This window comes from Dendrobates tinctorius, unplaced genomic scaffold (genome assembly GCF_039654945.1).
Source record: "Dendrobates tinctorius isolate UK_male_01 unplaced genomic scaffold, ASM3965494v1 ptg000082l, whole genome shotgun sequence".
In the NCBI taxonomy this organism is placed as follows: Eukaryota; Metazoa; Chordata; class Amphibia; order Anura; family Dendrobatidae; genus Dendrobates; species Dendrobates tinctorius.
The window spans coordinates 23,859,672-23,885,000 of NW_027361750.1; the positions used below are offsets into that span (position 1 = coordinate 23,859,672).

The window sequence follows — 25,329 nt, forward strand, 5'->3', positions numbered from 1 at the left end:
AATTATATAATTCCACATGTGTTAATTCATAGTTTTGATGCCTTCAGAGTGAATCTACAATTTTCATAGTCATGAAAATAAAGAAAACTATTTGAATGAGAAGGTGTGTCCAAACTTGGTCTGTACTTTGATATATATATACATACACACACACACAGTGGTATATAAAAGTCTGGGCACCCCTGGTCAAAATTGCTGTAATTGTGAACAGTTAAGCAAGTTGAAGATGAAATGATCTACAAAAGGCCTGAAGTTAATGACACATATCCTTGTATTTTAGCCAAAGAAAAAATACATAGGCTGATGCAAAAGTTTGGGCACCCTGTATGGTTTGTATCTAGTAGCACCCCTCCATTTTGAAAGTATCACAGCTTGTAAACGGTTTTTATACCCAGCCAAGAGTCTTTCAATTCTTGTTTGAGGGATTTTCATCTAATCTTCCTTGGAAAATTCTTCCAGTTCTTGGAGATTCCTGGGTTGTCTTACACGCACTGCTTTTTTGAGGTCTAGCCACAGATTTTCAGTGATGTTCAGATCAGGGGACTGTGAGGGCCATTGTAAAACATTCAGTCTGAGGTAGTCTACTGTGGATTTTGACTTGTGTTTAGGATCATTATCCGCTTGTAGAACCAATCAATCATCTTTTCAACTTCAGCTTTTTTAAAGATTGTGTTATGTTTGAATAAAAATTTTGCTGAAATTTCACTGAATCCATTCTTCCCTCTACCAGTGAAATGTTCCCCATGCAATTGGCTGCAACACAACCCCAAAGCATGATTGATCCACCCCCCCCCCCATGCTTAATGGTTGGAGAGATGATCTTTTCCTGAAATTCTGTGCACTTTTTTCTCCAAACATACCTTTTGCAACGCTATTGCTGGCGTCCCTGCATGGTTTCCCTTCCCCCTCCATGCAGTGACACCGGCATACTCACTGCCCTGACTGGGCAGCGTAATCCCCTGGCACGCTTTCTGCATATTTCCTGTACAGAGTCCCTGCTCTTAGCCCCTTACCAACATCGGGCGTAATAGTTCGCCGATGTCGGACTCCCTCCCTTTGATGTGGGCTCCGGCGGTGCCCACAGCTGACATGAGCCCACAATACCTGCGGGTGTCAAATGCTGACAGCGGTTTTTAGCGCTCCGGCAATCACTCCGGAAATACGCACACCGGTGACTCGCGTCACCGATGTGTCGGCATGACAACCGGAGAAGACTTCTATGGTTGTCAGTGCTGGATTGCGGTGAGCGCCACCCATCGCCTCTATGTAGCAGAGCCGATCGAGTTGTGCCAGCTTCTAGTCTCCTATGGAGACTATTGAAGCATGCCAAAAGTAAAAAAAAAAGTGTTTAAAAATATAAAAAAGTAAAAAAAATAAATAAAAAAGTTCAAATCACCCCCCTTTCAAAATAAAACAATAAAAATAGAATCAAACATACACATATTCGGTATTGCCACGTTCAGAATCGCCCAATCAATAAAAAAAAGGATTAACCTGATTGGTGAATGGTGTAATGAGAAAAAAAGTCAAAACACCAGAATTACGTTTTTTGGTCGTTGCGATATTGCATTAAAATGCAATAACGGGCGATCAAAAGATCGTATCTGCACCAAAATGGTATAATTAAAAACGTCAGCCAGGCGTGCTAAAAATAATCCCTCAAACAACTCGAGATCACAAAAAAATGGAGATACTACAAGTATTGGAAAATGGCGCAATATTTTTTTTAAGCAAAGTTTTGAATTTTTTTTCACCACTTAGATAAAAAAATAACGTAGACATGATGGTGTCTATGAACTCGTAATGACCTGAAGAATTATAATGGCAGGTCAGTTTTAGCATTTAGTGAACCTAGTAAAAAAGCCAAACAAAAAAACAAGTGTGGGATTGCACATTTTTTGCAATTTCACCGCACTTGGAATTTTTTACCCCGCTATCTAATACATGAAATGGTAAAACAAATGGTGTCTTTCAAAAGTACAACTCGTCACGCAAAAAATAAGCCTTCACATGGCCATATTGGTAAAAAAATAAAAAAAAGTTATGGCTCTTGGAAGGAGGGGAGTGGAAAACGAAAACCTACAAAAGTTCCGGGGGTTAAGGGGCAGCGTGTATATAGTAAAATGCCTTCAGTCTAATTGTTTACCTGCAAGATGGCTCCCAGCCAATAGTTGGGAGGCATCTTGTATAGAAGACTCCCTCCCCCTTAGGGAGCAGCCAAGCAGAACGTTTAGCCATTAGGTAGTGTTGTATTCTACCAGTGAGATTCCAGATCCTGGTGTGGCCAATGTCTTGAACCCAAACCCATGGTTCCAGTGTGGCTAGTGTCCTGAACTCGAGGTCCGTGGTCCTGGTGTGCCCAGTCCTGAACTCGACATCCCTGGTCCTAGTGTGGCCAATGCTAGAACTCCATCCACTAGTCTGTGTGCAGCTGGTGCCAAAACTAGTCTCAGAATCTGTCCAATTTGAAAGCATCCTGAATCCGTTTAAGTTACCATTCTGTGGACGAGCTAGAACCTAGAAGACTGAAATAAGCCCTATTCATCAGTGTCAGCAAACCTTCAGCAACTGCAGTACCGGGGACTGACTAGTACCAGGTGGCTACATGCAGGCAAGTCTGACTCCATCATCAGGAGCCACAGTGAACACCTGGTGGCCGCTTAGCTATGTCTCTTCCTAGGCAAGCCTGGCCCTGTGGCACAGTGGGTCCATGAACCATGTGCGCCACCTGTGGGCATGACATTCTGTTTGACCATGGGCTCCGCTGATCCCCAGTCCTCCCCGCACTTGGCGCTGTGTCAGCAACTGAGCTACAAGCGGGAGAGCCAGGAAAAAAAATGTTTTTTTAGCTATTCATATTTCAGATATTTCACATTGACATGCTTTAGCATGATAGAGTCCAACTTTTTTGTATACTAGTCCTTATCAGTGTCAGCGAACCTGAACCCTGGGGTCAGCAGCTGCAGTACCAGGGACAGCCTATGAGTGGTACCTGGCGTCTACCAGCAGCCAAGCCTGACTCCACCATCTGGAGCTCCAGTGACAACTGGTAGCCATTTAGCTATGCCCCTTCATTGGCAAGCCTGGCCCTTTGGAAAAGTGGGTCCACGAAACATCTGGGGGTGTGACACGTTTGATCATTGTAGCCAAGAGTTCTATTTTAAATTCATACATAGGTCCAAAGGACTTGTTTCCAAAATGCATCACGCTTGTTTAGATGTTCTTTTGCATACTTCTCAAGCTGAATTTTATGGTGAGGATGCAGGAGAGGTATTCTTCTGATGACTCTTCCATGAAGGCCATATCTGTGCAGGTGTCTCTGAACAGCAGAACAATGTACCACAACTCCAAAGTCTGCTAAATCATTCTGAAGGTCTTTTGCAGTCAAGCAGGGTTTCTGATTTGCCTCTCTAGAAATTCTAATAGCAGCCATCACTGAGGTTTTGATTGGTCTTCTAGACCTTATCTTGACCTTCACTGTTCCCGTTAACTGACATTTCTTAATTACATTTTGAAATGAGGAAAGAGCAACTTGAAAACACTTTTCTATGTTCTTCTATCTTCTCCTGCTTTGTAGGCCTCCACCATTTTGTTTTTCAGAGTGCTGAGAAGCTGCTTAGAAGAACCCATGGCTGCAGTTTTCGGCATAAGGTTAGAGGAGGCTGGGTTTTTATAAAGCTGGGAAATTTGCATTACCTGGCATTTCCTAATGACCATGAACAGCCATAACCCTAACAGGCTAATTAAGGTCTGTAACCTTGGTCATAGTTATCTGAGCACACAAATCTGCAAAGGTGCCCAAACCTTTGCATCAGCCCATTTTGCCTTTAGTAATTTTTAAAATGTAAAAAAATTACAATATTTTTTTTTGCTAGAACACAAAGGAAATGTGTCATTTTTAACTTTAGCCCTTTTAGAGATCATTACATCTTCAACTTGCTTAACTGTTCACAATGCCACTGAATATGTACAGGGAAGGAAATACTGTATATACTCGTGTATAAGCCGAGATTTTCAGCCCATTTTTTGGGGCCGAAAGTTCCCCTCTCGGGTTATACGCGAGTCATATACCGGGGGGTGGGCGGGGGAGGGGGAGCGGGGGTGTCAGAGATCATACTCACCTCTCCTGCCACTTCTCTGCAGCCCCTGCTTCTTCCTCTGCCGTCTGCTTCCTGCATTCAGCGGTCACATGGTACCGCTCATTAAACTCATGAATATGAGCATATTTATGAGTTTAATGAGCGGTACCACGTGACCATCTGAATGCAGGAAGCAGACGGCAGAGGAGAAGCAGGGGCTACCACTGCAGAGAAGACCGTGCACCAGGAGAGGCGAGTATGATGGGGGCAGAGTAATATTCACCTGTCCCCGTTCCAAGCCGTGCAACGCTGTGTCTCCGGGTCCTCCTGCTGTGACCCGGAGGTGAAAATCGCCGTTGCCAGGGTTCAGGACACCGGTACTTGGCCCCCAGCGACGGAGAGGTGAGTATGTCATTTTTTTTTATAGCAGCAGCGGCAGCAGCAAATAAGGGGTACATATGGAGCATCTTATGAGGCAGCATTAACCCTTGTTCAGCAGCATATGAGGGGTATTTATGGGGCAGCATTAACCCTTGTGCAGTAGCATGAGGGGTATTTATGGGGCAGCATTAACCCTTGTGCAGCAGCATATGAGGGGTATTTATGGGGCAGCCTTAACCCTTGTGCAGCAGCATATGGGGGGTATTTATGGGGCAGCATTAACCCTTGTGCAGCAGCATATTATGGGGGTATTTATGGAGCATCTTATGGGGCAGCATTAACCCTTGTGCAGCAGCATATGGGGGGTATTTATGGAGCATTTTCTTGGGCCAGCATTAACCCTTGTGCAGCAGCATATGGGGGGGGGGTTTATCTATGGAGCATCTTCTTGTACCACCATTTAACCCTAGGCTTATACGCGAGTCAATAAGTTTTCCCAGTTTTTTTAGGCAAAATAAGGGGGGGGGGGGGGGGGGGTCGGTTTTATACACGAGTATATACGGTAATTATTTGATGCCTTGCTGATTTTGTAAGTTTGCCCACTGACAAAGACATGAACAGTCTTTAATTTTGAGGTAGGTTAATTTTAACTTTGATAGATAGAATATCAAAAATAAAATACAGAAAATCACATTGTATAAATGATATAAATTTATTTGCATTTTAAGTGAGAAATAAGTATTTGATCCCCTACCAATCATTAAGAGTTCTGGTTCCTACAGACCAGTTAGATACTCCTAATCAAGTTGTAACCTGCATTAAAGACAGCTGTCTTACATAGTCACCTTTATAAAAGACTCCTGTCCACAGACTCAATCAGTCAGACTAAAACCTCTACAACATGGGCAAGACCAAAGAGGTTTATAAGGATGTCAGGGACAAGATCATAGACCTGCACAAAGCTGGAATGGGCTATCAAACCATACATAAGGTGCTGCGTGAGAAGGAGACAACTGTTGGTGCAATAGTAAGAAAATGGAAGAAATATAAAATGACTGTCAATCGACATCGATCATGCAAAATCTCACCTCGTGGGGTATTCTTGATCATAAGGAAGGTGAGAGATCAGCCGAAAACTATACGGGGGGAAACTTGTTAATGATCTCAAGGCAGCTGGGACCACAGTGACCAGGAAAACCATTGTTAACACATTACGCCGTAAAGGTTTAAAATCCTGCAGTGCCCGCAAGGTCCCCCTGCTCAAGAAGGCACATGTGCAGGGCCGTCTGAAGACTGCCAATCAACACTTGGATGATTCTGTGAGTAATTGGGAGAAGGTGCTGTGGTCAGATGAGACAAAAAATTGAGCTCTTTGGCATTAACTCAACTCGCTGTGTCTGGAGGAAGGGAAATGCTACTTATTACTTATGCTACTTATGCTTATGCTACTTATTACCCAAAGAACACCATCCCCACTGTCAAGCATGGAGGTGAAAACATTATGGTGGTGTTTCTCTGCTAAGGGCATAGGACTACTTCACCGCATCAATGGGAGAATGGATGGAGCCATGTACCGTAAAATCCTGAGTGACAACCTCCTTCTCTCCGCCAGGACAATTAAATGGTTCATGGCAGGGTCTTCCAGCAAGACAATGACCCAAAACATACAGCCAAGGCAACAAAGGAGTGGCTCAAAAAGAAGCACATTAAGGTCATGGAGTGGCCTAGCCAGTTTCCAGACCTTAAACCCATAGAAAACTTATGGAGGGAGTTGAAGCTCCGATTTGCCAAGCGACAGCCTCAAAATCTTAATGATTTAGAGATGATCTGCAAAGAGGAGTAGACCAAAATTCCTCCTGACATGTGCACAAACCTCATCATCAACTACAAAAACCGTCTGACTGCTGTGCTTGCCAACAAGGGTTTTAACACCAAGTATTAAGTCTTGTTTGCCAGAGGGATCAAATACTTATTTCTCACTGCAAAATGCAAATCAATTTATATAATTTATACAATGTGATTTTCTGGATTTTATTTTTGATATTCTTTCAATGTTAAAATTAACCTACCCTTAAAGTTATAGACTGTTCATATCTTTGTCAGTGGGCAAACTTACAAAACATGGATTTTTGTGAGTACTCACCGTAAAATCCTTTTCTCAGAGACGCTCATTGGGGGACACAGAGACTGTGGGTGTGTGCTACTGCCGTCTGGAGGCTGACACTAGGCATACAAAAAAACAAGTTAGCTCCTCCTCCGCATACACCCTCGCCCCGATAGCGGGCGGAAACCAGTTTAGTGCAAAAGCAGTAGTAGAACATCCAAAAATTAGCCTTAACGCAGAATATCATATGTCTGAAAAAGGACCACCCTACATTAAATAAGGAATTATACTAATTAAATAAACAAGAGCCAACTGGCTATCAGGGTGGGTGCTGTGTCCCCCAATGAGCGTCTCAGAGAAAAGGATTTTACGGTGAGTACTCACAAAAATCCATGTTTCTCCTTCGTCTCATTGGGGGACACAGAGACTGTGGGACGTCCTAAAGCAGTCCCTGGGTGGGAGGACAACTCACCGATCCAAGCCGCATGCCCTCCTGTCTAAAGGTGTGCCACTGCTGCTTGGAGAATTTTCCTACCCAGGCTCGCATCCGACGAGGCCTGAGTATGCACATTGTAATGCTTACAAAAAGTGTGCAGGCTGGACCAGGTTGCTGCTTTGCATACCTGCTCTGCCGAAGCCTGGTGCCGAAGTGCCCAAGAGGCGCCCACTGCCCGAGTAGAGTGCGCCCCTATCCCTGTTGGAATCGGTGCGCCTCTAATACGGTAAGCCTCCTGAATAGTTAGGCGAATCCATCTGGCTATGGTTGATCGTGAGGCTGCGAGACCCTTCCTGCGCCCTTCCGGAATCACAAACAATGAGTCCGTCTGGCAAAAAGGTGCTGTCCTTGACACGTACCTCCTGAGAGCTCTTACCAGATCTAAAGAGTGGAGCGCCCTTTCCACTCTGTGTACTGGCGCTGGACAAAACGAAGGCAGAACAATGTCCTCATTAATATGGAAAGAGGACACGACCTTCGGCAGAAAAGGCGGCGGTGGTCTAAGGGCTACTTTATCCTTAAAAAAAGTCAGAAAAGGAGCTCTGCAAGATAATGCTCCTAACTCCGAGACCCGCCTAATGGAAGTTATGGCTACCAAGAATACCACCTTCCTAGAGAGATATGACAATGAAATTTCCTGTAATGGTTCAAACGGGGATTCCTGTAGGACAACCAGGACCAGGTTAAGGTCCCAGGCGTCTATGGGTGCTCTATAGGGGGGCACCAAATGCGAGACCCCCTGAATGAACGTCCTGACCTGCATATTGGTAACGATCTTTCGCTGAAAAAGGACCGACAAGGCCGAAATCTGCCTCCTAAGGGAACTTTGCGCCCCCCCTGCGTCCAGGCCGGACTGCAGAAAAGCCAGGATGTTGGGGACCAAAAAGGATAATGGCGCAACCCAGTGTACTCGACACCAATGAAAGAAAACCTTCCAAGTGTTATGATAAATTTTCGCCGAGGCTGGCTTTCGGGCGCTAACCATTGTCGCAACCACTTCACGCCCAAATCCCGCCTGGGTCAGAATCCAAGATTCAACGGCCATGCCGTCAAACACAGGGCCCCTAAGTTCGGGTGGCAGATCGGCCCCTGAGACAGTAAGTCTGGCCGTTCCGGTAGACGCCAAGGCACGTCTGCGAGAAGCTGCACTAGATCCGCGTACCATACTCGACGGGGCCAGTCCGGGGCCAGCAGAATTGCCGGGACCCCCTCTGTCTTGAACTTTCTGATGACCCTTGGGAGAAGCGGCAGTGGGGGAAACAGGTATGGGAGCCCAAACTGGCTCCACGGTAGGACCAACGCATCCACCGCGATCGCTCGCGGGTCCTGAGACCGAGCGACAAACATGCTCACCTTGGCGTTCTCCCTGGACGCCATCAGATCCACGTCTAGAGTCCCCCACCGTTGGCAAATCTGCTGGAAGACCTCGGGGTGAAGGGACCATTCCCCGGCCGCGACGCCCTGTCGGCTTAGGAAATCTGCTGCCCAATTTTCCACACCTGGTATGTGAACTGCTGAGATTACCGAGTGGTGCCTCTCGGCCCAACGGAGCACATGCTCTATCTTGCGCATGGTTGCCCTGCTGCGCGTGCCTCCCTGGTGATTTACGTACGCCACTGCCGTGGCGTTGTCTGACTGAACTCGGACTGGGCGTCCTGCTAGCAAGTGCTGAAAACGCTGCAGCGCCAACCGCACCGCTCGAATCTCCAACAGGTTGATCGGAAGACGAGCCTCCTGAGGCGATCATTGTCCCTGGGCCGTGTGATGCCGGAAGATTGCCCCCCAGCCGAAAAGACTTGCATCGGTCGTGATCACCAACCAATGATCTGGGGGAAAAGGCTTCCCCTGACGAAGAGAGGAGTCGTATGTCCACCATTGAAGCGCCCGTCGAACCTGAGAGGGCAACCTGCACTGATGATCGAGGGAGAACGAACTCCCGTCCCAAGCCGCTAAGAGAGCATGCTGCAGGGGACGGAGATGAAATTGAACAAACGGAATTCCTTCCATCGCCGCCACCATCCTTCCTAGAACCCTCATCCCGAACCGGATAGTGTGAGGGCCTGGTTGTTGAAGACTTCGGACTCCCTGCCGGAGCGCCCGAGCCTTGTCCTGAGGGAGAATTACCAACCCTCGGGAAGTTTCGAAAATCATCCCCAGGAATAAAATCCTCTGAGCTGGGGTAAGGGAAGATTTCTTCCCGTTGATCAACCATCCACGGGTATCCAGTGTGATGCTCACATTCTCTTCGCATGCCCGAAAGGACGGCCCCTTTACTAAGAGGTCGTCTAAGTACGGCAAAACCACTATGCCCCGAGAATGTAGAACGGCCATGACGACCGCCATCACTTTCGTGAATATCCTGGGGGCCGTGGCCAACCCGAAAGGTAGGACCACAAACTAAAAATGCCGGCCCTCGATTGCAAACTGAAGGAACCTTTGATGTGGGGGAAAAATAGGGATGTGCAGGTAGGCATCCTGGACATCGATCGAGGCCAAATATTCTCTGTGCTCCATGGACGATATGACCGACCGGAGAGATTCCATGCGAAAACGCCTGACCCTGATGAACCTGTTCAGGAGCTTTAAGTCCAGAACCGGCCTTACTGTTCCGTCCTTCTTGGGGACTGCGAACAGATTGGAATAAAATCCTTGGGTCTTCTCGCACTCTGGTACAGGGACAATGACCCCGTTGCGCCGCAACACCTCGATGGCCCCTAGCAATGCCTCTGCCCGGGATTCTGTTTTGGGAAGCCGGGAAAGAAAAAATCGTCTTGGCGGATCTTTGACAAACTATTTTGTACCCGGAACACACTAATTCTGCCACCCATGCGTCGCGCGCCACCGCGACCCAGGCGCGGCAGAACCTGCGCAGACATCCGCCTACTCTGCTGTCCTCGGGTACTGGATGCCTCGAGCCATTTCGCTGAGGGCTTCTGGGACCTGGCCCCCCTTGATCTGGGCGGGCGGCCCCGCATCCTACCCAGCGGGTTGGTTCTATACGTGACCTGACGCTCCTTGTCTTGGTTATAGCGAGCTGGGCTGGAGGTACTGGCCGCTGTCATCCACCCGGGGGTGCGAAATGCTCGAAAGCGCGCCTGAGGATGACGAAAAGGCGGCCTAATCCTTTGCTGTGGAAGGAAGCTGCTTTTTCTCCCCGTAGCATCTGAAATGAGCTTGTCTAATTTCTCCCCAAATAGCCGATTACCCTGAAAAGGAAGGGAAGTCAAAGACTTCTTAGAAATAGAATCAGCTCGCCATAACCTTAACCACAAGGCTCTCCTAATGGCGATTGCATTTGCTGCCGCTACAGCAGCGCCATTAGCTGCATCCAAGGATGCATTAATTAAATAGTCACCCGCCATCGCGATCTGACTTGCTATCTCCGCCACTTCCGTCGGCAAATCTCTATCCTGTAGGACCTTGTTTAAAGAATCTGACCATGACATCATGGCTTTGGCTACCCATGTTGCCACAAAAGAAGGAAAGAGCGCTGATCCCGATGCTTCATACACCGAGCGAGCTAAACCTTCTATGAGTCGATCCGTGGGGTCCTTAATGGAAGAACTGCTAGGTACTGACAACAAGGACCTTGAAGCTAGGCGTGACACAGGGGGATCCACTACCAGAGATTCCGCCCATTTTTTACAAAGTTCCGATGCGAACGGATATCTCGTTTCCAGCATTTTTTGTCCTGAAAAACTTTGTCTGGACATTCCCTATGCAGCTACACTATATCCTCGAACTCAGGATGAGTGCTAAATACTCTATGTGGTCTCCTGGTCTTCTTAAAGGATACCTTATGACCTGCGGTTAGGGAGACATCATCGTCAATACCCAGAGCCTGATTGACTGCATCAATAAGACTGTCAACCGTCTCCCGGTACCCCGGGGTATCCAGGTCCAAGGACTCTTCCCAGTCATCACCTGAACTCTGCTCGCTCCCAGAAAATGGTGACGGTGAGCGAGATGCCGCACTCACGGATGCCGAGGCACCGGAGGGGCCAGGAGACGCCGTACGGGCTCTTTTCCTGTGCGTCTGCCTAGAGAGTGTGCGGCCCCTGCAGGCTGGAGGCTCTTGTGAGGTGGATGACCCCTCACAAACAGGCGAGCCGTCATCTCTACCCCTATCCGGGGCCTGAAGGGTCTCAATCGCCTTCGTGAGCGAAACCATGGACCGAGAGAGTGATAACGCCCATTCTGGGGGATCCCGACCCCTGGGCTCTGTCGCAGGGGAGGGCTCCTGGGCGCGTTCGGAGTCGCAGGCTTCACATAACTTAATAGTTTGCGCTCGTGGGAACATCACCCCACAGGAAACGCATGCGGCATAAAGGAACGTGTGCGTTTTCCCATTCCCAGACATACTGCTGGCGTCGGCCCACACACAAAAAATGCCTTAAAGGTTTGGGGGGGGGGGGGTAGGCGGAGGGGGAGGAGGGTACTGTGTAGTGCCCTAGTGTGGCTCCGGGATGGGGTCGCACTTACCCGCTCCTGCGCGTCTCTCCCCGTGCTTCAGTTCGCTCCTCACTCCTGGTAGGCTGCGATTCCTCTGTGATCGCGGCCTACCCTGCCGCCGGGGCCTCAATTTAATCCGGCGCCCTCCCTGGAGATGGGGGGCGGTGCCGGAAATGACGTCACGCGTAGGGCGGCGCTTCCGCCCACGGCCCAGGCCGAAGCCGCGGGCTAAATTTAGAAGCGGTCCGCCCGACCGCTACCCCGGCCGCCCGCCTCCCCATGCCCGGCTGACGACGGGGGGCGGCGCCGGAAATTACGTGCTCCCAGGGCGGCGCTTCCGCCCGCGGCCCAGGCCAAAGCCGCGGGCTAAATTTAGAAGCGGTCCGCCCCACCGCTACCCCGGCCGCCCGCCTCCCCATGCCCGGCTGACGACGGGGGGCGGCGCCGGAGAAGACATGAGCCCAGTGCGGCGCTTCCACCCGCGGCCCAGGCCGAAGCCGCGGGCTAAATTAGAGCCAGTCCGCCCACCTGGCACGCCGGCAGACCGCTACCTCAGCCATCCAGCTGCAGCTCCCCACAGTCTCCCAGACCGCGCCAATACCCGGAGGGAGGCGAAGCAGGTTAGAAGAGCGGAGGGAGGGTGGGTGGGTGGGGGAGGGGAAGGGGAAAGCGTGCCTTTCCGAAAACGCTGCCCAGGGCCCTCCACTCGCTCCAGCACATACCTGAGGTACTCTGTTTAAGACGGTGCAGGCACCCTAGCTCCGACCGCCTTGCCGGGGCGAGGAGAGGGACCGTCTGACGCCATGCAGCACCGCCGTCATGCGTTGGTGGAGTCATGGGGGCCGCACAGACTAGTTTTGTGCCTCTGTGCAAGCCCATGGTTTCAATACCTAGGGGTGGACAGGGCTAAGTCTGGCCTAATGTCCCACGTCGCGGGAGAGGAAACGTGGAGGTATACTCGCACGTGGTCGCCCGTTGCTGGTTTGGGGAAATCGGATCCTTTCAATAGGATGCGTTGCCCCTGTCTTATCTTCATAAAACAAAAAAACAAAGAAAAAAATAGATGTCTGGGGAAAAGTCCCAGATATGTCCCTCGGTGCGGGAAAGGATACGCGGAGGCGATACTCAACGCGTGCTCGCCCGTTGTTGGTTTGGGGAGATCGGACCCTTTCTATAGGATCCGTCGCCCCTGTCACATCTTCATGGTAAACTAGAAAAAAATAGTCTGGAGAGATCCAGACTGCGTGTGCCTCCATAAGACACTAAGCAAAAAACTGGTTTCCGCCCGCTATCGGGGCGAGGGTGTATGCGGCGGAGGAGGAGCTAACTTGTTTTTTTGTATGCCTAGTGTCAGCCTCCAGACGGCAGTAGCACACACCCACAGTCTCTGTGTCCCCCAATGAGACGAAGGAGAAATCAGCAAGGGATCAAATACTTATTTCCCCCACTGTATATACACAGTGAAGAAAATAAGTATTTGATTCACTGCAGATTTTACAAGTTTTCCCACCTACAAAGAAAGGAGAGGTCTGTAATTTTTAGTGTAGGTACACTTCAACTGAGAGCCAGTATCTAAAAATAAAATTGCACTCCAACCTTTCCACCATGGCCAAGACCAAAGAGCTGTCTAAGAATACTAGGGACAAAATTGTAGACCTGCACAAGGCTGGGATGCCTACAGGACAATAGGCAAGCAGCTTGGTAAGAAGGCAACAACTGTTGGCACAATTATTAGAAAACGGATGAAACATAAGATGACTACCAATCTTCCTCGGTTTGGAGTTAAGGATGAATCTGAGAAAGGTCAGGAATCAGTCCAGAACTACATAGGAGGACCTGGTCAATGACCTAAAGAGAGCTGTGACCACAGTCTCAAACATTACTGTCAATAACACACCACACCGTCATGGATTAAAATCTTGCAAGGCACACAAGGTCCCCCTATTGTATCAAATACTTTTTTCATGCAATAAAATGCAAATTAATTATGCAAAAATCATACAATGCAATTTTCTGGATTTTTTTAAGATTCTGTCTCTCACAGTTGAAGTGTACCTATGAAAAATTACAGACCTCTCCATTCTTTGTAGGTGGGAAAACGTGCAAATTCGGCAGTGTATCAAATACTTATTTTCCACATTGTATATTATATATTTAATCGATTTACTAGCGGCTGACATTGAACGCATCCTAAACTGACATAAGCACCAACCAAAGCCTTACCACAAAGTTTTTCTCAAACGATGATCCACCAAACTGTATCGGGAGTCCCATCTGCAGCATCAGCTCTGACTCTGAGTCTAGTTCTTCTTTCTCAGAGACATTGGACACCTCCAACTCTTCTTCCTCCTCTTCATCATCATCATCTTCACAATCTGCAGAAAAGAAAACAAAATGTTATGTGTACCAGAGACAGAACAGTTCCAGCTGATTACTACATAGTCACATAGGTTGAATTAAGACCTCGGTCCATCACGTTCAACCTTTAGCTATACATTAATGTGGGTATATATACACATAGATATACAGTAGATATGCGTATATACATGCTCGTACAGTGTGCAGGGGAAAATAAGTATTTTGATACACTGCCGATTTTGCAATTTTCCCACCTACAAAAAATGGAGAGGTCTGTAATTTTTATTGTGGGTAGAATTCAACTGTGAGAGGCAAAATCGAAAAATAAAATCTAAAAAAAAAAAAAAAAAAAAAATCACACTAAGATTTTTACATAACTAATTTGCATTTTATGGCATGAAATAAGTATTTGATACAATAGAATAACAGCAAGTAATAATTTGGTAAAGAAACCCATGTTTGCAATGACAGAGACCAGATGTTTCCTGTAGCTCTTGACCACATTTGCGCACACTGCAGCAGGGATTTTGGCCCCCTCCTCCATACAGGTCTTCTCCAGATTTTTCAGGTTTCGGTGCTGTTGATGGATAACATTGATTTCAGCTCCCTCCAAGATTTTCTATCGGGTTCAGGTCTGGAGACTGGCTAGGCCACTCCAGGACCTTGAAATGCTTCTTAAGGAGTCACTCCTTAGTTACCCTGGCTGTGTGTTTCGGGTCACTTTCATGCTGTCATGCTGGAAGACCCAGCCACGATTCATCTTCAGTGTTCTTACTGAGGGAAGGATGTTGTTGACCAAAATCTTGCGATACATGATCCGTCCATCATTCTGCAGTCATCCTGTCCCCTTTTCAGAAAAGCACTCCCAAAGTATGATGTTTCCTTCACCATGCTTTACGGTTGGGATGGCGTTCTTGGAGTTGTACTCATCCTTCTTCCTAAAGACACGGTGAGTGTAGTTGGTACCAAAAAGTTCTATTTTGGTCTTATTTGACTACATAACCTTCTCCCATGGCTCCCCTGGATTATCCACATGGTCATTGATTTTAATCTCTTGCTGGTAAAAAGGGATTTTACCAAAACTACAGCTATCAACCTAGTAAGTGATGCATCACTAGAAGCAGAGTCTCTGTCTCTACCTTATACTGCTCTCAGATTAGTATACAAAAGAAACTCAAAAAATACATTTTCAATACATAATTGTAAATACACGGATAATGCCTCGTAACGTATCCATAGAGACGACTCCCAATAAATGGAAAAACAAGAGAACAATGGAGTCCAAACCAATTCATATATATAAATTTATTTATACAAAAGACACATAGGTGAGAAGAGGACAAATACATACAAAAATTCCAATCGGTCAGATGGTTAGTTTTAGCCTGAAACTGTGAACCAGAACAGACTGGCGATTTGAAATAAAAGGCCAAAGTAGGTGACACAATGGAAGGTAAATGGTGCCACTTTCATGCAATGAAGAATGGGTAAATAATCATGACAAGGGGCCCTAGTAAAAAAGGCACCTGTGCAATAAAGACAAAATGAATCAATCACTAATAATTATCTAGTTATATTGCACATTGCCCTAGAAAGCAGAAAATGAACAGTAAAATTGGTGGTCAGAAAGTGCAGTCACAGGTAGCACCTAAGTTACTATGTGTAGTCACAATAGCCGATTGGCATCAGTCTATGTAGTGCCAGCCGTGGATGCAGCAATCACCGCCATATCAGATGTGTAAAAGGAACTGCTGAATACCATAAGGAGGGAACCCAAGTAATTTAAAAGTAAAAATATATTACACCAAAACCGCATATAAACATGAAAATAGACATACCCATCATGACACATGTAAACCGCCAGTCGGGAGAGCCCCTACATACGTTTCGCGGTGCAGATACCACTTCTTCGGGGGGGCGTTTTTTACTAGGGCCCCTTGTCATGATTATTTACCCATTCTTCATTGCAAGAAAGTGGCACCATTTACCTTCCATTGTGTCACCTACTTTGGCCTTTTATTTCAAATCGCCAGTCTGTTCTGTTTCACAGTTTCAGGCTAAAACTAACCATCTGACCGATTGTAATTTTTGTATGTATTTGTCCTCTTCTCACCTATGTGTCTTTTGTATAAATAAATGTATATATATGAATTGGTTTGGACTCCATTGTTCTCTGGTTTTTCCTGCTCTCAGATTAGGTGGTAAATCTTGGTGATAGAATGCAAACTAAATAAATGTGCAGGTGAACAGTGCTATTGGCACAATGAAAAGCAGACCAAAAATGTAACAGCAAAGTGAAGGCACCAAGACAAACATTGTCATAGACAGACGTACGATAAGAACGTCACTTGTATATACATAGTAAACAGAATACATTATAATCAGGCTTCACACACGTCACGGACAGCTCGCTGTGTGGCTGCGGCATCTTTTGAGCTGGTTTGTCTTTGCACTCCGCCCACAGCATCTCGAGCCTGGACATTTATTTCTCTTCGGATTGTCCTGGATAACTTTGATTTTTTCTCTGTGATTTTTTGAATGCCTCACAAATGTCTACGATCAGGTTGCTATCCCTGCGGTAAGTGACAGCATTACTGTGGTCATCTTACAGTAAACCCTTGACCAGAATTCTAGAAATCATGGCTTTCATTATTACAATATACAGCAATAGGTGAAATTTAAAACATAACTTTTACTCTGTTCAATAAAAGACTTGAAAAACATGTGTCACCAAAAATCATTTAAAATTGTCGATTTAGTAAGGGTACTTAATAATACAAAAATCAGACCACACTTCGACACTATTAAGGATATCAATTGTCACCTAAGTACAATTAGATAACAAAACAAGCACTGAGGTGTAGCAATTTTTGTTCATCGTGTATACACCATAACCCAGTTTGCACATACATAGTAAATACAAGTATTGAAAGCCCAAAATACTGGCTATTTATATGCATAAAAAGATGAGACCATAGAAAAAAGGAAAAATGGAACAATCTCACCAAAAGGTTGGAAGCAAGACGGGAGTCTTCAGGGATTCATATATTGACAGAGGTCCCTGGAAAGGAGGTTGGGAAGACAATACCCTGTCAATCCCTATGGGGCTAGCAATCATCTATCCCCCAAAACTCCCGCCCTAACAAGGGCAGTCCACATCTAACCCTATATTGCACATGCCCTGCACATTCCCTAAACGGGTTTCATTATTACAGCAGCATTTTCTGACCAACGGGAACACAAATCTGGATTTGGTCTCACTAAAGAAACAAAAGCGACAATCTGAAATGAACAGGAAGCTTCAATAAGAAAAGCTGATAGGTAAACAATACCTTGGAGAGTCTTCTTACCGCCTTCAACTCCTTTCAATCCTAAATAGTACAGGTTACGATCACTAGAATAAAAAAGTGATAGTGTGTGAAGGAAGAGCAGATCTGGAGGAATACAGAGACCATGTGAGCCCATTTATCATGCCATTACATTACCTGTATAAGATGGTTTACAGAAAGTGCTAGCACACATACCATTCAGTCACTGAGCTAAAACAATCAGTATCCCCTAAACAAAGGGGCCGATTCATCAACACTTTTACGCCAAAAGATTTGAGAAGTCACCGACAAGATCGGGGTAAAGGCCGTCTGATGAAAAGCGCTGGCAGTTTTTACGCCATCATTGCTACTCCAGTTCCAGACTGGAATAGCATAACTGGCACGTCGCACGCCACTCAGAAGAGGCGCTAGATTCATTAAACGGGGTGCGCCTATTGAAGAAATTGGTGCCTTCTACTCCACTGAGACTGGCATAGTACAGCACAGGATATTGAAAAGGCCGAACTTTTAAATTCCTATTTTGGATCTGTTTTCTCTCAGAAAGGAAAGGCAACATCAACTGTTCTTCACTGTCCTATTAAGGGAATAGAAGAATCCAGAATATCTATAAACAGAAAGATAGTGAGGAAACACTTAGCTAACCTAAATGAATTCAAGTCTTCAGGTCCAGATGAATTACACCCCAGAGTACTGAAGGAGATAGCAGAAGAAATTTTTGAACCCCTCTCCATAATCTTTGAAAATTCTTGGAGAACAGGAGAAGTCTCAGAAGACTGGAGAAGAGCAAATGTTGTTCCTATCTTCAAAAAGGGAAAGAAGGTGGACCCATGCAACTATAGGCCGGTGAGTCTGACTTCTATACCAGGAAAGATCTTTGAACAAATTATTAAACAACATGTATGTCAGTACCTGGATAAGAATGAAGTGATTAAACAGAGTCTGCATGGGTTTGTAACTAATAAGTCATGTCAGACTAACTCAATTTCCTTCTATGACAGAATCACTGATTGGGTGGATCGGGGAAATGCTGTAGATATAGTATATCTTGACTTCAGCAAAGCATTTGACAAAGTATCTCACACAATCCTTATTGAAAAAATGGCTAAGTATGGAATGGACAAGGCAACTGTTAGGTGGATTCATAACTGGCTAGTGATCGGACCCAAAGAGTGGTCGTAAATGGCTGCACATCTAGCTGGAAGAATGTCTCAAGTGGGGTACCAAAGGGCTCTGTCCTGGGCCCTGTATTGTTCAACATCTTTATCAATGATTTAGATGAAGGAATTGAGGGTAATCTCATTAAATTTGCTGATGACACAAAGCTAGGAGGGATAGCTAATACTAGAGAAGAGAGAGAGGATTCAAAAAGACATATATAAACTGGAGCAGTGGGCAGCAACTAACAGCAACTAGCATTGCTGCCTGGCACTATAGTGCGGTCTAATCATCATGCCCAGCATAGCCGCCTGGCACTATAGTGCCGTGCAATCATCACCCCCAACATTGCCACCTGGCACTACAGTGCCATGCAATCATCACCCACAGCATTGCCATAGTAAGAAAGAACAAACACAGGCAGACCCACACACCAGCATTCAGCTTTAGGAGCTTTGAGAGAGGAGAATGTGATGCCACGTGAATAATAAAGGAGCAGACGAGTACAGCGCTGACGATGCAATGTAAGAAGGGGAGGCGGAGTGATTTCGGGGAGGCAGAGTGATTTCCGGGAGGCGGAGCGCCGCTGATAACCACTGCGCATGCCCGAGGATCCCAGCCCCGCAGTGTGAATAACTCAAACGATTGCGGGGCGGGATCTCAGGGCCGCGCTCTAGCAGCACAGGCACGTCGGGCAGCGATAACTGCGCATGCCCCATAAAAAAAAAAGAGGAGAGCGCAGGCGCCAGACTTTCAAATGCAAACTAAGGAGGTGGCGCCAGGTCTGAAAGGAAAGATGGATGACAGGCGTCTGGCAGAGGAGGAAAGTCCAGCCCACCTGAGAAATTTCAGGTATTTGGGAACAACTTTATAAACGATTATTTCGGCGGTGGAACAGAGCCTAAGTAAAAGAGCCACCTTGACAGAATGCAGCATTAGTGCTGCACAAGGTGGCTCTTTTACTTAAAAACGGCTGGAGGGGGTGATAGGTGCCCTTTAATAGCAGTCTACAAATATCTCAAAGGCTGTCACATTGTAGAAAGATCATCTTTATTCTCACTTGCACAAGGGAAGACTAGAAGCAATGGGATGAAATGGAATGGGTGGAGACACAGATTAGATATTAGAAAAAAACTTTTTGACAGAGTGATCAATGAGTGGAACAGGCTGCCACGAGAGGTGGTGAATTCTCCTTCAATAGAAGTCTTCAAACAGAGGCTGGACAGACATCTATCTGGGATGATTTAGCGAATCCTGCTTTGAGCAGGGGGTTGGACCAGATGGCCCAGGAGGTCCCTTCTAACTCTACCATTCTATGCTTCGTCAGTCTTGTTGAATCGGCCCCAATGAGCTCTACGATATGCCAAGAGGGAGTGTAAAAACTGTATGGTCAAAAGGAGAAACCCATCTAACAACAATTTTCTGAAATGGATTTTATAATTAGTTTTTTATTAAATTGTGTTATCCGGGAGCATCTTATTTTCTCTTATGGGTCTAAGAACTTACAGTCAGGTAGTTATTAACAAGTACAAAGTTTGGTATTCCCGCGGCCTTAACGATCAGACCTATAAAACGGTCAAACTAATTAACCCCTTCAGAGAACACCATAAAAAAAGAAATAAAAACATGGCAAAAAACATGCTTTTTCATCATACTTCATTCGAAGGGAGAACCCTGAAGAAGGCTTAAAACTAGGTTAAGATCCAACGGGTCCACAGGGGAACAATTTGGTGGAGCTAGGTGAGCAACTTCCTGAAGGAAGGTCTTGGCCTGGGAATGAGAGGCCAAATTATGCTGAAACAGAATTGAGAATGTGGAGACCTGACCCTCGAAGATACTAAGCGCAAACAGGACTCTAGCCCTGATTGTAAGAACACCAGGATGGATGGAAGGGAAAAAGACATGGGAGCTGTGTGGCTGTCTTCACACCAGCGAAAGTAGGCCTTCCAGTTCTGACTATAAATGCGTGAGGATAAAGGTTTCCTCGCCTTAATCATGGTCTGTATGACCTGGGAGGAGAAGCCTGCCTCCCTCAGTACTGCGGTTTCAACGGCCTAGCCATTAAATTGAGAGACCGAGGTGGAAGGGCTGTGAGCACTAGGGTGACCGCAAAAAAATCGATGTCGGAATTTTGTCCGTCTGGACCCCACAAAACGATTCCCCTTTCCAGATATTGAGATAGCCAAAATTTGAGCTCGATCAAACGACGTTAACCCGTGCCGCTCGTCGCTCAAAGTTTGAAAAAAATCCAAATTGAGGTATTTTAAGATTTAGGTATTTTGCATAGTCTGTTAGACTATAAAGAATGTGACAACAACATTGCAGAAATAGCCCTGACCAAATTTTCGAACCATTTGTGGCATTTGAATGCAGAGTTGGTGGGATTATCGTTTTTTGATCCCACCATTACAGACAATGAAAAGTTGTTAATGGCTAATAAATTGCTCAGTAGCACAGATGAACCATCAGAGCACGCTAGGGTTGTAAATCCAAAAGTTAGGAAAGAAAAATTAAAAGAGGTAGGAAGTAACCGACTTTAACGACCTTCTGACAAAAGATGAAGAACAAAAGCAATATGTCCTGCAAGTTGTAAGCAAATGCCGAGCATTATATTCTGACGTTTCAAAAACTACTTTAACAAAAGCTCTAGAATAGATTAGATAACTATGTAAAATTATCAACTCATGTATGTTAGCGTGCTCTGATGGTTCATCTGTGCTACTGAGCAATTTATTAGCCATTAACAACTTTTCATTGTCTGTAATGGTGGGATCAAAAAACGATAATCCCACCAACTCTGCATTCAAATACCACAAATGGTTCGAAAATTTGGTCAGGGCTATTTCTGCAATGTTGTTGTCACATTCTTTATAGTCTAACAGACTATGCAAAATACCTAAATCTTAAAATACCTCAATTTGGATTTTTTCAAACTTTGAGCGACGAGCGGCACGGGTTAACGTCGTTTGATCGAGCTCAAATTTTGGCTCTCTCAATATCTGGAAAGGGGAATCGTTTTGTGGGGTCCAGACGAACAAGATTCTGACATTTTTCCCCCCCCATATGAGATCCGGTCACCCTAGTGAGCACAACCCCCATCTGTGGACATCGGGCACTCAGACGATCCTCATGGAGTCAATTTCTAACCATTTGTGCAGACACATGCACATTTGTGGCCTGCTGCAGGTCATTTTGCAGGGCTCTGGCAGTGCTCCTCCTGTTCATCCTTGCACAAAGCCTGAGGTGGCGGTCCTGCTGCTGGATTGCTGCTCTCCTACGGCCCCCCTCCACATCTCCTGGTGTACTGGCCTGTCTCCTGGTAGCGCCTCCAGCCTCTGGACACTACGCTGACAGACACAGCAAACCTTCTTGCCACAGCTCGCATTGATGTGCCATCCTGGATGAGCTGCACTACCTGAGCCACTTGTGTGGGTTGTAGAGTCCGTCTCATGCTTCCATGAGTGTGAAAGCACAACCAACATTCAAAAGTGACCAAAACATCAGCCAGAAAGCATTGGTACTGAGATGTGGTCTGTGATCCCCACCTGCAGAACCACTTCTTTATTGAGGGTGTCTTGATAATTGCCAACAATTTCCATCTGCTGTCTATTTCATTTGCACAACAGCATGTGAAATTGATTGTCAACCAGTGTTGCTTCCTAAGTGGACAGTTCAATTTCACAGAAGTTTGATTTACTTGGAGTCATATTCTGTTGTTTAAGTGTTCCCTTTATTTTTTTGAGCAGTGTATATGTATTCTATGTGTAGATATCTATTCTTTCGATTAATGTCAGTGTTGATTTTACTGTACAGCGCACTGAATTGCCGGCTTTTAAAAAAACGGATCCATCGAAAACCGGAAGAAAAAAAATGATGCTACGGATACGTTTTTCGCCAGATCCGTCGCATCAGTTTTTCACAATCTGCGATGCATCCGATAGTTTGTGACTGACGCCAAAAAACTGATATATGAAAGGGGCCTTACAGGGTACAAAGATATTTTTCCTGTATTTAACATGAGAAAATGTATGAGAAACATAATTTTAAAAATTTTTAGGAGCATATCACAGTGGATTCAGATAAACTCCTGTAACCACAACCAACATTTATTGGGCGCACTGAAAGGCAGTGAGGGAATACAGAGGAAATAAAATAGGTCTGATCATTTTGGGGGTGAAATAACTTCTTGATATGAAGTCTTATGAATGCTGCTTTGTACACATGTAACACAATGACAAAGTTCAGGACTTACTTGAACAACGCTCTGGAACAGAGACATGTTATCCTCCTGTCCTCTGTAAGATCATCCAGGTAAAGACACATTTCTGCCACCTGACTCCACTCCACAGACAGCATGGTCCTGGGAGAAGAAGGGCAAAAAATAAAATACATGTAATGAAGCCAACTACAGACAGATCTGTCACCACAGTATGTTGCTACTGTGGACTATCCATCCAGATTTGTAGGCAGAGAATCCACAGCATATGATATTACTAGCAAAGTGAGTGGGGTGGGATTTTAACCCCTTCACCCCCAAGGGTGGTTTGCACGTTCATGACCGGGCCAATTTTTACAATTCTGACCACTGTCCCTTTATGAGGTCATAACTCTGAAACGCTTCCATGGATCCCGGTGATTCTGACACTGTTTTCTCGTGACATATTGTACTTCATGACAGTGGTAAAATTTCATTGATATAAATTGCGTTTATTTGTGAAAAAAACGGAAATTTGGTGAAAATTTTGAAAATTTTCGCAATTTTCCAACTTTGAATTTTTATGCCCTTAAATCACAGAGATACGGCACACAAAAACCTTAATAAGTAACATTTCCCACATGTTTACTTTACATCAGCACAATTTTGGAACCAAAATTTTTTTTCTTTAGGAAGTTATAAGGGTTAAAAATTGACCAGCGATTTCTCATTTTTGCAACACCATTTTATTTTTACGGACCACATCACATTTGAAGCCACTTTGAGGGGTCTATATGATAGAAAATACCCAAAAGTGACACCATTGTAAAAACTGCACCCCTTAAGGTACTCAAAACCACATTCAAGTAGTTTATTAACCCTTTAGGTGTGTCACAGGAATTTTTTGAATATTTAAAAAAAATGAACATCTAACTTTTTTTCACAAAAAAAATACTTCAGGTTCAATTTTTTTTATTTTACCAAGGGTAACAGGAGAAATTGGACTGCAAACATTATTGTGCAGTTTGTCCTGAGTACGCTGATACCTGATATGTGGGGGGGAAACCACTGTTTCGGCGCATGGCAGAGCTCAGAAGGGAAGGAGCGCCGTTTGACTTTTTCAATGCAAAATTGGCTGGAATTCAGATCGGACGCCATGTCATGTTTGGAGGGCCCCTGATGTACCTAAACAGTGGAAATCCCCCACAAGTGACCCCATTTTGGAAACTAGACCCCTCAAGAAACTTATCTAGATGTGTGGTGAGAACTTTGAACCCCCAAGGGCTTCACAGAAGTTTATAACATACAGCCGTACAATTAAAAAATCATATTTTTTCCACAAAAATGATCTTTTCACCCTCAATTCTTATTTTTACAAGGGTAACAGGACCCTAAAAGTTATTGTGCAATTTGTCCTGAGTACGCTGATACCCCACATGTGGGGATAAACCACTATTTGGGCGCATGGCAGAGCTCGGAAGGGAAGCAGCGCCATTTGACGTTTTTGGCTGGAATTGAGATCGGACACCATGTCGCGATTGGAAAACCCCTGATGTACCAAAACAGTGGAAACCCCCCACAAATGACACCATTTTGGAAACTAGACCCCTCAAGGAACTTATCTAGATGTGTGGTGAGCACTTTGAACTCCCCAGTGCTTCACAGAAGTTTATAACGCCCGGGAGTGAAAATAAAAAATTTGTATTTTTTCCACAAACATGATCTTTTAGTCACCAATTTTTTTTATTTTCCCAAGGGTACCAGGAGAAATTGGACCCCAAAAGTTGTTTTACAATTTGTCCTGAGTACGCTGATACCCCATATGTGGGAGAAAACTACTGTATGGACACACATCGGGGCTCGGAAGGGAAGTAGTGACGTTTTGGAATGCAGACTTTGATGGAATGGTCTGCGGGTGTCATGTGCGTCTGGAGAGCACCTGATGTACCTAAACTATTGAAACTCCCCACAAGTGTCCCCATTTTGGACACTAGACCCCCCCACGGAACTTATCTAGATGTGTGGTGAGCACTTTGAACCCCCAAGTGCTTCACAGAAGTTTATAACGCCCGGGCGTGAAAATAAAAAAAAATATTTTTTCCACACAAATGATATTTTTGCCCCCAATTTTTTATTTTCCTAAGGGTAACAGGAGAAATTGGACCCCAAAAGTTGTTTTGCAGTTTGTCCTGAGTAGGCTGATACCCTACATGTGGGGGTAAAACACTGTTTGGGCGCATGGCAGAGCTTGGAAGGGAAGGAGCACCATTTGACTTTTTCAACTCAGAATTGGCTGGAATTGAGATCAGACGCCATGTTGCATTTGGAGAACCCCTGATGTGCCCAAACAGTGGAAACCCCCAATTCTAACTCCAACCCTAACCACAACACACCCCTAACCCTAATCTCAGCCCTAACCCTAACCCTAGCCCTGGCCCTAACCCTAATGGGAAAATGGAAATAAATACATTTTCATTTAATTTTATTATTTTTCCCTAACTAAGGGGGTGATAACGGGGGGTTTGATTTACTATTTATGGCGGTTTTTATGTTTGGCAGCTGTCATACGCTAAAAGACGCTTTTTATTGTAAAAATAGTTTTTGCATCACCACATATTGAGAGCTATAATTTTTCCGTATTTTGACCCACCGAGTCATGTAAGGTCTTATTTTTTGTGGGACGAGTTGACGTTTTTATTGGTACCATTTTCAGGCACGTGACATTTTTTGATCACTTTTTATTCCGATTTTTGGGACGCAGAATGAACAAAAACCAGCGT

At 45.4% G+C, this 25,329-nt stretch overlaps 1 protein-coding gene across 1 annotated transcript in view; it reads right to left on the reverse strand.

The window, feature by feature from the left end:
• TGS1 (trimethylguanosine synthase 1) overlaps positions 1-25,329 on the reverse strand; it is a 125,906-nt gene that overhangs the window by 96,884 nt on the left and 3,693 nt on the right. The window contains 3 exon segments of the mRNA XM_073583983.1: positions 13,736-13,887; positions 17,203-17,264; positions 22,607-22,714. Coding sequence (XP_073440084.1) covers positions 13,736-13,887; positions 17,203-17,264; positions 22,607-22,714 — 322 coding nt within the window.